Source organism: Pygocentrus nattereri, chromosome 7, assembly GCF_015220715.1.
Source record: "Pygocentrus nattereri isolate fPygNat1 chromosome 7, fPygNat1.pri, whole genome shotgun sequence".
NCBI classification, from domain to species: domain Eukaryota; kingdom Metazoa; phylum Chordata; class Actinopteri; order Characiformes; family Serrasalmidae; genus Pygocentrus; species Pygocentrus nattereri.
In genome coordinates, this window is record NC_051217.1 from 15,292,977 (window position 1) to 15,304,137 (window position 11,161).

The 11,161-nt window shown below is 38.1% G+C and overlaps 1 protein-coding gene across 5 annotated transcripts; it reads right to left on the reverse strand.

Moving 5' to 3' along the window:
- Positions 1-1,004: 1,004 nt before the first annotated feature.
- LOC108436995 (ribonuclease P protein subunit p25-like protein) lies at positions 1,005-7,757 on the reverse strand. 5 transcript variants are annotated; one of them, XR_005130441.1, is made up of 3 exons: positions 6,253-7,757; positions 3,106-3,221; positions 1,005-2,458 (listed from the first exon to the last, which is right to left on the reverse strand). XR_005130441.1 is itself a non-coding variant. In XM_017717862.2 (2 exons), exons 1-2 carry the CDS (start codon positions 6,896-6,898, stop codon positions 3,172-3,174), a joined length of 696 nt encoding a protein of 231 aa, XP_017573351.1. In that variant the 5' UTR covers positions 6,899-7,757; the 3' UTR covers positions 1,005-3,171. The 5 variants fall into 5 exon arrangements, 4 of the variants coding, with proteins under 4 accessions (XP_017573351.1, XP_037395674.1, XP_037395673.1 ...); XM_017717862.2 differs by having other exon boundaries at positions 1,005-3,221; XM_037539777.1 differs by having other exon boundaries at positions 1,005-3,251.
- Positions 7,758-11,161: the final 3,404 nt, after the last annotated feature.

Consider the following 11,161-nt stretch of genomic DNA (forward strand, 5'->3'; position numbering starts at 1 on the left):
GGATCACAATGCCAGATGTGATTCACCACTGAAAGCCTGTTTAGTCTACAGTTATTCCTGATCTGGGTCTGAGAAATACAGCTTGACACTAATAATGGTCAAGCAGCCAGTCGTATTGGTGTCACTGAAATGCCATTAGTTTTAGTTCATTATCTTAACAGTAACACATTAAGCAGAACTTGTTTGATGTGTGTAATCTACTAATACTGTTCAGCCGAGTTGTATTCAGCAGCCATTATCTGCTCCTACAGCTTTGACTTCAGCTTCACAATTACACCCTCAGCTGCACTGATTAATTCAATACGCACACATTTCAGAAAAGCTCTCTGGCTGAACATTGCCAGATACATACTGCACTGAACTGTGGTAATATGGCCTAAAAGAGAGCAAATCTAGGATCCAGTTATATCCAATTGCTCTTTGCTTTATATTGCATTTCTTTCTATCTATCTATCTATCTATCTATCTATCTATCTATCTATCTATCTATCTATCTATCTATCTATCTATCTATCTATATATATATATATATGTTTCCAGCAGTATGTAGGTTTTGGAAGAGTGAGAATATATAAATATATAGCCTACCATAGAAATATATGAATTATATTTACATATATTTATACTGAATTATACCTCCATTGCAGTTTATAGTTAATCAGAGTCTTATTCACTAACAGATTAAGGAGAGAGAGAGAAAATATAAGGATGAAAAATACCCCTCTTGGCCTGTCCTAGTGAGAGAGATAGAGAGAGAGAGAACAGTGCCTGGAGCAGTCGAACACTGGCTGAAAACATCGGCCCAGTAAATATTCAATTTAAAGGATTTTCAGATAAGAGCGTCTGAAAAATGGAGGCAGCGGCCATTCTTCTAGATAAGAAAAGACGGCACCATCTGGAGGGAGGGAGATAGCGAACTCCCACACCATCCCACAGCCCTCACTCTTATCCACTACGGAGACAGAGGGAGTGGGGAGAGAGAAGAAAAAGTGTGCTTACTGTTATCAGAGGGTCAAATGAATTTATTTTCAACTGAGTAAGGGCTATGGAAAGGTTGGCTGTGCCAACATTAAATACAAAGGGACAGTTCACAGGTATTCCAGAATATTAAACACTATTACTGCTTCTTCTTCTTCTTTTGCTTCTTCTTCTCCTTCTTCTTCCAGACTTTCCACCAGAGCCTCACAGACACACTCTTTCACACTTCATTAGAGCATCTCTGTGTGGATACTAGAAGTCGGTACTCTTTTCCAGTCAGCTATCTCAACATGTAAAAGACAGTTCCCTTTCAATAATACATTTCCAGCCCTGCAGATGTACAGCTGCATGCAAAAGTTTGGGCACCCCCTGTGTTGATTTTCTAAGTGAAACCACGGAGACCACACATAAACATGGCAAATTGTAGGGCACAATTTCTCTTCGTTTAGGTTTAATATGTTGGAAAGACAATAAAATATAAAATATTCCATAACTTTCACACAGGCCACAATTTATGTTATTTTAGCAAATACTCATTAATTGTATTTTAAAAAGTATGTTCTCTGTAGAGGACAGTCTAGTTTCACTTAGAAAATCAAAACATCATTTGACTAGGGGTGGCAAAAGTTTTGCATACTAATGTATGTCTTACCACAGAAATAATTTATTCTATACATATTCTTTTTGATTTTTAAGCAATAACTGCCCAATTTGACACCCTAATTTGACTTTTCTCCCTTTCTACAGCAAGATATTCTACGATATTCTGTTCCCTCAACATACTCTCTGTTACTCACCCCAAACAACAGACATACACTTTTTGTTTACTGTATCAGCTCTAGTTACAATACATGTACACCTTGTAGTTCAACAGTTACAGACTGTAGTCCATCTGTTTCTTTGCATGCTTTGGCAGTGGCTTTAAGTCTTATCCTCTCCACTTTTTGAAATTATTAGAGATAATTTCAGGATTGTTGTTAAAAAAGCATATAGCTGAGATGTAAAAGAGCTGTTGGTTATGAGTTATTGTATAGCTCTAATTAAAACTCTAATTAAACCAAAAATTGATTACTGTTTAGTAAAAGAAAGAAGGACTAACCTGCCCTGGAATATTCTTCAATGATTCTCTATAGTTCTATGTTCATTTGTTGCTATTACTGTAATTAATAGGTCTTCCTTTTTCTTCTAAATATGTATCATATTTATCATTGCTGGGAGTTTTGCTAAAATATATAACTACTGTAATACGTAACAAAACTGAAACATTACACTGAAAATGTATAACATTTGTATTTCTATTAATATTTGTTCTTGCATTTAAATGTTGACATATAAAGCATGACATATCAATATGCAAAGTGGGTGCAGCGGCAAACTGTTTAGGCAGGTTTACGTTCGTATTACTGTACGTAGGCTCTAGCCTCCTGATGATGTTCCTGATGTTGCTGTCTCAGAATAAAGGCCATGTGCACTGTGGACACTGTAAAAATAGAACAGGGCAGAAGTTGATTAAAAACCTTTCTGAGATTTGAGTTGATGAAAATGATGATTTTGTTCATGTAGCCTAAAATTTCCCTTTGCATCATTTCATTCAAAGTATTTATTTGAGTTGAATAAAACTAGTTAAACTGCGTGTTACTACATGAAAGATGTTTTTTAGGCTGACAAACTGTCAATTACAGTTTATCAGACACTTGCTGTGGTAGTTGACATAAATAATTGGGTGAATGACCAAGGACAGTTTTATAAATACATATAAACCAATTCATATCACAGTGAAGGAGTGGAGAGGCCCATTTAACCAACAGATAAAAGGATCAGTTATGTGTTTTGAAAGGGACATTGGTAGCAGACTGTATAGCACAAAAGATGCCTTTTTGCAACTGCAGTATTGTGCGAAGAGAATGATGCAGCATCTGTCTCCTTTCTAATTCCTTTGTCATTGTCCTCAGCCCTTTTCTTCAGTTTAACTAAGTCTCTATTGGATAGCTCAGGATTCAGCTGATGTCAAAATCCGTGAGCACCTCCATGTGTATACGTATATGTGAGTGAGATATAGAAGCAGGCCTATAAAGACAGCACTGTGTTTGGGGTGAAAGCTGTTAAGGCAGTGATAAAAGCACTCACAATAACCTCTTGTTTGTCTACAGCATTCGGCTGGTTTGTTCCATTTGCAGTCAGCGGCCACTCCAATCACTTCCTCCTCACAACCTCGGGTTCAGCGCAGCGCTTTGATTCATTTGCTGAGTTGGACAGGAAGGTTAATTATATGTCTGCTGCAGACAACAGAAGCAGTGAAGATCACTGGAATACCATTTGGAAGGTTTCTAAAGAATTCATCCCTATTGTTCACAGCCATGTGCAACACCACGAAGAGATTGGGGGTACATTCTCAAAATTGGACTGCACTGTGATGTGTCGTACAAACCTATTACAGGGATGTCAGAAACACTTTGATAAATTAAATGCATTAAGTGGTCTTCAGGCTTTAGAGATTTTCATTATGATCAGCAGAAACATCCTCAGGTTACACATGAACGCAAAAAAAAAAAAAAATGTATTATAAACTCAGTCATGGCTCAAGAACTTAACTCAGATGAGACGCCCCGCAGACATTCTGTCATCTTTGTCCTGAAATGATGGATGTCCTATCTCAACACACTGCAGGGAAGTCTAATCTGGCAAAAAAGCAGTTTGTGGGCCACACGCTTTGAACTTCCTGGAAAGCCTTGTAGATCTTAACAGTGATGAAGAAATATTAGTTAATTCATTTCTTCAGTACTGTGATCTCAATTCATTTGTGAAGGGTAAGTGATGATGAACTTTGAACTTGATATCGCTGTTGTCGAAAGAAAACCTTGTTTCTACAAAATGGTAACTTTACAGTAGAAGGAAAAACCCTACTTTACTTTTAATGTAAGTCAAAAGAACAAGACATTTTTTCAAGTCATTTGGGTCATTTCTTTTAGTCTGTTCATCATGAAATTTACATATGATTTAAAAGGCAACAGGTATTTTCAAATTATGTCAAAAATGGAAAAACCTCAAAAATGGAGATACAAAGTTTTCTTCCAAAAACAGTGATATCCTTTTGGTGCCACACCAAAGTTGACCAATGAATGGTCCAACAGTGACCATTTGCGTAAAGTGTAGTAAATGGGGAATTCCTCTAATTTTAATAACATTTCTTAATAACAATTGGTAAAGATGTAAACAGTCATTCAGAATGGTTTGATTGAAATTCTAGTAATACGTGTGATGGAGATGATTTGATGATTTGAACCAGGCATGAAATTGTTTAAATGCCTTTAAAGGCTACCTCACAAGAAGCTGTGAATGGTTACAAACACATTGCATGATGCCTGTGATGCGCTGTTTTACAGTTGTTTTTGGTCAAAAATATATATTTTCAATCCCATTCTTGGTGGAGAGGTACATGCTAGGTGTGCTAAGGCAAATGGCAAATAAAACTTTTACCATTGTTTATCATTATTGACATTACATATTGTTGCTGTCGGATGAAAACCTTGTATCTCCAAAATTGTAACTTTTCAGGAAAAGGAAAAAACTTACTACATTTCCAATGTAAGTCAGTGGGACAAGAATTATTTCCACATCCTTTGGTCCATTCTTTATGAACTTTACATACAATGTAAAGGGTAACAGGCATTTTCAAATTATGTCAAAAACTGAAAAATGTGTTCCAAGATTTACGATATACAAACATGTAGATTCACATGTAGCCATGTTGGATAGCAAATATAATGCCTATATTTAGATCGTGACCCCTGGTTCCTGTTACCACCTTTGCAAAGAAATTCAGTGTGGTAAGGTTTTCCTACAGTGAACCATTTCATATCAAAACTCTCTGCATGACTTTTACATATCAGCCATTGAATTATGCAGAAAAGTTGAATCAGTGGAATTCCCTTTTAAGTCAATTCTGGTCTTAAATTCCCCCATTGCTTTACATAAGCTGTGTAAATTCTCTTCAGTGAAAATGTTTAAGCAAGAACAACAAAAAAAAACATTGTAAATTGAATTTAAATTTCAGCTTTCTAGTGTTTGAGAGCTACAAACTCATTATTTGTATGTGCATCTTTGAATTATTAAATGTTATCTTATTAAATTTAATCACTTTGTCAAAAACACATTTCTCTAAGAAAGGTGTTATTAATCATGATACAGCACTGATAATGATAAAGCCCATTTCAACATGTGAAAAAAAGAAAATTTGGAATGAAACCCTTCATAAACAGGTGGACACGGCTTTACCTCCATTGACTGAAACTCTGATTTCTTATTCTTATTCTTCACATTTGCTTAGTGGGCGTATTTATACAATTAGAAAAGCTAATTTGTCATTAATCATTTTCATTCCTGTCCACCTTTCCATTTGCACAACACAATCAACTCTCCAGAACATCCATCAGTGACTGAGAGCTTCATTTACAGTATTTTATGCTGGTTTCTGTCACATTCCATGTTTATTATCATGAATGCGATTAGCTGTGAATGAATCTCTTCAGAGATTTGACATAGAAATATGATATTCCAATCCTGTTAAAGTTATTGTAATAAAAATTTGCTACACCATCACATCATGAAGCATTTTTTTAAATAATTAACTTGCACATCTGCTGGATAAGTGGTCTAAAATGCTATCCATTTAACTACCATATTCACAAAATGTTGAATGTCATAGCATTAATGGAGCATTTCGCTATAGTTTTCTCTGTGGCTCATGAAAAATCAAACATTTGCAGTATCACAACAGAGAAAGGTAATCAGATAACCTGATAGAAATGGAAACCATTATGTCATCCAAAACTTGACTACGCCCTTTTTAAGTCAACAAAAACGTACCTATGTTTGGATTTCTTAAGATGCAATATGGCAATCATTTCAAAACTCTCTGAAACATATTGTTCTAACAAAAACTCATATCCCTGAAATAGTAACTTTATAAGAAAAGGAAAACAGCATCCTTAAATGTACTATATGTAAATGTTAGAGGACTTTTATTCCGAGTAATTTTGGACAGCTTCTGCGGGCTCACCACTCACCCAAAAATGCTTTCAGTTTTCAAATGGAGTTGTAAGTGCTGAATTTGGTCAGATTGTTACAGAATAAAAACATTAAAAAGAAAGAAAGAAAAAAAGAAGTGTCATGAGCTTTTGATATGACAGTAACGGTATGCCCATCATCAGCGTATCTTAAAAATGGGCCATACTTCTGTATGATCCCCTAAACAAGTTCAAAGAGAGACCCCACCTTGAGGACAGAATCTTTTTGATTGTGGCTCGCTAACAGTCTGGTCAAATGATCTTTTCGCTGCTGGCTGTGGTACATCAGCACCTTCTCTCTCCTCCCAGAGAGCGGTCTGGGTCTCTGGGGGCTGGTATCCCGGCTCCAGAGGGTCCAGTGGATCCTTGGACAACAGGATACTGATGGACGGCACAGTCCTGTGGATAGTCATCTCTGCATCACCTCCTTCCTGACTCTCCCACACCTCCTGCACGCCTTTGTACCGCAGTTTTGTCAGCTGGTGCAGTCCGCCCACTTTCCTCTTCATGATCTCGGCGCAGGTGATGGTTTTGGTGACTGCTCGGCCTGACCCTGTGAACACCACCTGTCTTAGTCCAGCCTGACCGCTGTCTCCGGGATCACTTTGCATCCGGGCCATGGCGAAACCCATCAGGTTGCGAATCTTGCTACCTTCTTTGACCCTCATCTCCAGGACGCCAGGCAGTAGCCCTGGAAACGGGCTTGGACTGTCCTCCTCCGTCCGAAGCACCTTCTTAAAGCCGGTTGCAAGACCCTGCTTCGCCCCTGGGCTGGGGGAAGGTAGGGTGGCAGAGATGCTGTCAGCAGTAGTTGTCTCACCCTGAAGGGGTAGATATTCACCCCTCAGATCCATAAGAATGCCTCTGAATCCTCCAGGAGCATTAACCAGCCCACATGAATCCTCAAAACAACACTGGCAGCCGTAAGTGTTTCCAGCACACAGACACCGCAAATCATTCCTTCGCTTCAAATGTTTAAATTACTCACAATCCAACCTGTTCAGTCAGACTTCACCATCTTTCATGCAGTCGTTTTTTCCCCATAAAATGAGCAATCTAGCTTAATTGTAGGTCTTCATCGTGAGCGTTGGTGTTCAGGCTGAAAAGGCATGAACAACTGAAAGCCTCAGCCAAAAAATATTATCTAGTCAGTTAGGCTTTGATTGAAACCATCTCATGCTGCATCTCGTGGAGCGCTAAAACACAAGAGAAACACAAATTGCATCTAAAAGGCCTTAGTATAGTCCTGGAAATGAAAATGTTCTCCAACCACAAACTGAAAGAAAACTTTACCTCTGCTTTAGAGATGCAAAGACGAGTTAATAAAAGCATGCAATTCATCATGTGTTCTTCATATTAACTTTCAAGCAACTGTACTTGATGTCCGGCGTTTCTTCTCTCAAATCTGAAAGGCAATTTCATAGAAGCAATACTTAGGCAGAATACTCCTCTAACATCTTTGGTGGATTTTTTTTTTTTTACCAAAAGGCAACTTTGGTCAAGAAGAAACTCTTCTCCTTTGCTGTTCACTTCTCCTCTTTCCTGCTTGAAGCCATAAGCCAGCATGCTCTGCTAGAAGTACCCTTCCCTTTCTTAGTGTTCCGTCTGGTTCAGGCTGTGCTGGCACATATGCTGCTTACGTTCTTTCAAAGCTTGCCAAGCGACAAAAAGTCTGTGCTCCATCTCCCTTCAGAGATGCTGAAGAGAGCAGCTCTGGTGTGTAAATGCGTGTGGGGGAGTGTCTGTGTGGATTAGTGGGCGAGAGGCAGGGGGGCTGGCTCAGGACAGAATCATCTCAGCCTTCTTAAAGGTGCAGCAGTCTCCTCCGGGTAACAAAAATTCTCATTCAGCATCCAGTTCTCACTGCTTAAAGTCAGCAGTCTACCCCTTTAAGAACAAAAGTGCCGGTTCGAGCAACTTGTGTCAATCTATTTAGAGGACGTTCCAGTGCATGTGCTCAATGTACATGACTCATTAACCTGCAGCTCTGAAATAGGGAGTCAGTCAAGCTTGTAAAAATGCATTTTCAGCGGGTGAAACAATGAATGAAATTAGCTCACTTCTAATTGAAAACATCCTTCACAGGGCTGCTGAAAGTCAGGGGCATTAAATTGCACTGTACTTAGCCTTTTATCCTTGTAGATGTTTTCGCACATTATTTGCATAATGTGGTGTTAATGTTCTCAGCACTGAAGCAGTACAATCTGCTACAGAAAATATATGGCCTTTCTGAACATGAAGCATTAGAAGTTGCTCTAATCTGGTATAAAGACGTCATCTGGTCACATATTAGACATTTTGTTCTTGCTTGAATTACAGAACATTAGCTGTGTCATGTAAAACTTTTTCAAAAGATGTGGTGGTGATGAAAAACATTCAGAAAGTATGTGGAAGTAAAACAGTGTGATTAGTAAATGCTGTGCTAAACTAAATAGTGTAAAAATTCACTGAAAGTGGAATTTTTGGTGATTGTACAACATACGAGCGCTTCATTGTCATATTTTGTGCTTTTTAATGTGCCACATGCTTACAACAGGAGACAGGTCTGGACCACAGACAGACCAGTCTAGCACCCACACTCTCTGATTACGTAGTCAAGCTGTTGTAACGTGCAGGGTGTGGCTCATCATTGTCATGATGAAATAAACATGTTCCTGTAAAAGATGTTGTCTGGAAGGCAGCATATATTATCCATGCCACAGGCAGTAATACACACCTTTACCATATTAGACCCTGGCTTTTGTAATTTATGGTGGTAACAATCTTGATGGCCATTTTCTTCTTTGGCCTGGAGAACACAACAGCCATTATTTCTACAACCCCAATTCCAATGAAGTTGGAAGATAGTTAATGTTCAAACGGATAATCTTTCTTGTTTTTTGCAAATATTCACTCATTTTGAATTTGATGCCTGCAACACATTCCAAAGAAGTTGGGACAGGGGCAAGAAAAGACTGGGAAAGTTGAAGAATTCCAAACAGGTGTTTTTGAGCACATTCCACAGGTGAACAGGTTAATTGGAAACAGGTGGGTGTCATGACTGGGTATGAAGGGAGCATCCCTGAAAGGCTCAGTCGTTCACAAGCAAGGATGGGGCGAGGTTCACCACTTTGTGAACAACCGCGTGAGCAAATAGTCCAACAGTTTAAGAACAACGTTTGTATAACGTTTGTATAACGTTTGTACAAAAGTATTGTTTGTTAAACTATTCCTGAGCGATGTGGTGATATCCATCACAGGATCATGTCTGTTTTTTAATGCAATCTGAGGGTCTTGCTATTTACACAGAGATTTCACTGGATTCTTTGATATTTTTTAAATGCCTAAAATCTTTTCAATTGCTTATTGAGGAATATTGTTCTAAAACAGTTGTGGCGAGCCTCCACTGAGTGGTCAAGAAAAGATCCTTTCCTCAAAAGCGCTATGGTTCCCTTATCTCCTTCTTAGACAAAGTTGTCACAACTGTGTCACCTGTTTAACATGACATTTTTGAACATTCACAATATTTCTAGTCTGAATCTCCTGTTCCAACTTTTTGGAATGTCCTATAGGCATTCATTTCAAAATGAGTAAAATTGATGTCGTGAAGTTAAACATTTAAAAATCTTTTTGGATTTACAAGTTCACTGCTTTCTGTTTCTGTTTTCATTTGCATTTTTTTTTTTATTTTGCATTTGTCACAACTTTTTTGAAAGCTTTATAGACTGCTCCATGTTATTTCCCAGATGTAAGGCAAGCATTTTTTCTGCACGCCATAAAATCTTTGAAACGCTGATGATACAGAAAGAGGAAATAAACAGTCATGCTTTCTGGTCTCAGTCCTCCATCCAATTCGCAAAGTTTAAAAAATGTCACCCTCATGTTTTTTATCACCTCAGTATACTGCATTAATACTACTCCATGGTTCTTTTGCCATATATTTTCTATGTTTGTGTGGGACTCTATTACTTTGTGGTTGAACCTGCACAGACAGCTGCAGTCTACAGTCGCTCTCTGGAGGACAGCTGGGTTAGTCAGCACAGGTGATGGACATGTGGTTAAATGGGTAAAGGCAGGCCACTCAGCCTGAAACAATGAGCTGTCTCAAAAAGAGAGAGAGAAAGAGAGAGTGATGTTTGCTTTTTGTTTTTTTTTTCACATTTTTAGTACATCAGAGATGGATACTTACTAGTTACGTTTACAAAATTACATGTATTCAAGAAAAACATTGAAGGATTTGTATTTTCCTGAGAGAAGAAAACTGACTTTTTGTTAGATTTTCATCCTTCATGTTTAGTTACTAACTCATTTTTTCTAGTTTTCTAATTAATTTTGTGCTTTAACGTTATATTGCTATCCTGCTTCATGACTGATCACATCTGGGGTTTATTATTTTTTGTTTTGAACTAAAAAGATCCCAAAATGAGTGGGTGAGATCTTTCTTACCTACTGCTATGAGGCTCTACAACAGTTCTCCTTACTGCAGACACGGTACTGATCCTCTGCTATCTGAACTGTGCTGAACCACATCACTGCATCTCCTCTTCAATTAATACACACTGTGCAATATATCACAACAATTACTGAAATGACACTTTCACTATGCACTTTACATTATATTATCTATCTATTGGATGTTCTGTTGAGCTAAAATCAATATACATGTGTGTTATAATACTTATATTTCATTTCTGGTTGATTTACTGTTGTTTCCTTATCTTTGAATGTATATTTGTGTGCAGTTCTACTTTTGCATGTGATTATTTCTCAGTTAAATAAACTTTGTCCATAGCAGGATCAACGCCAACAACCCTTCTTGTTTATTTCCACAACAGAGACAGTGAGTTGGGGGGTGGAGGGTGGGGGTGTGGTGTCTGTGTGTGTGGCAGAGTGATCATTCGGCTGTTTGGGAGAAATTACCCTCATCATTCATAAAGAGATGCACAGCTGCCTGCAGGGAACCAGCAATGTTACTGCATTATAAACTCTCTCTCTCTCTCTCTCTCTCTCTCTCTCTCTCTCTCTCTCTCTCTCTCTCTCTTTCTCAAATCTGACAAGTAAATGGATAATACCACATTGCTTCTGCAACATATTCCTACATTGTGACAGAATTAATTTGTGCAAGAAAGCTTTCAAAT

What these genes read in the sequence shown, in the direction of transcription:
- LOC108436995 (XM_037539775.1), bottom strand. Translation starts at nt 6,898, where the DNA reads ATGGATCTGAGGGGTGAATATCTACCCCTTCAGGGTGAGACAACTACT. An exon ending in AAAAAGATTCTGTCCTCAAG is followed by an intron (nt 3,716 to 6,252) that starts GTGGGGTCTCTC and finishes ATCACTGTTAAG; the next exon opens with ATCTACAAGGCTTTCCAGGA.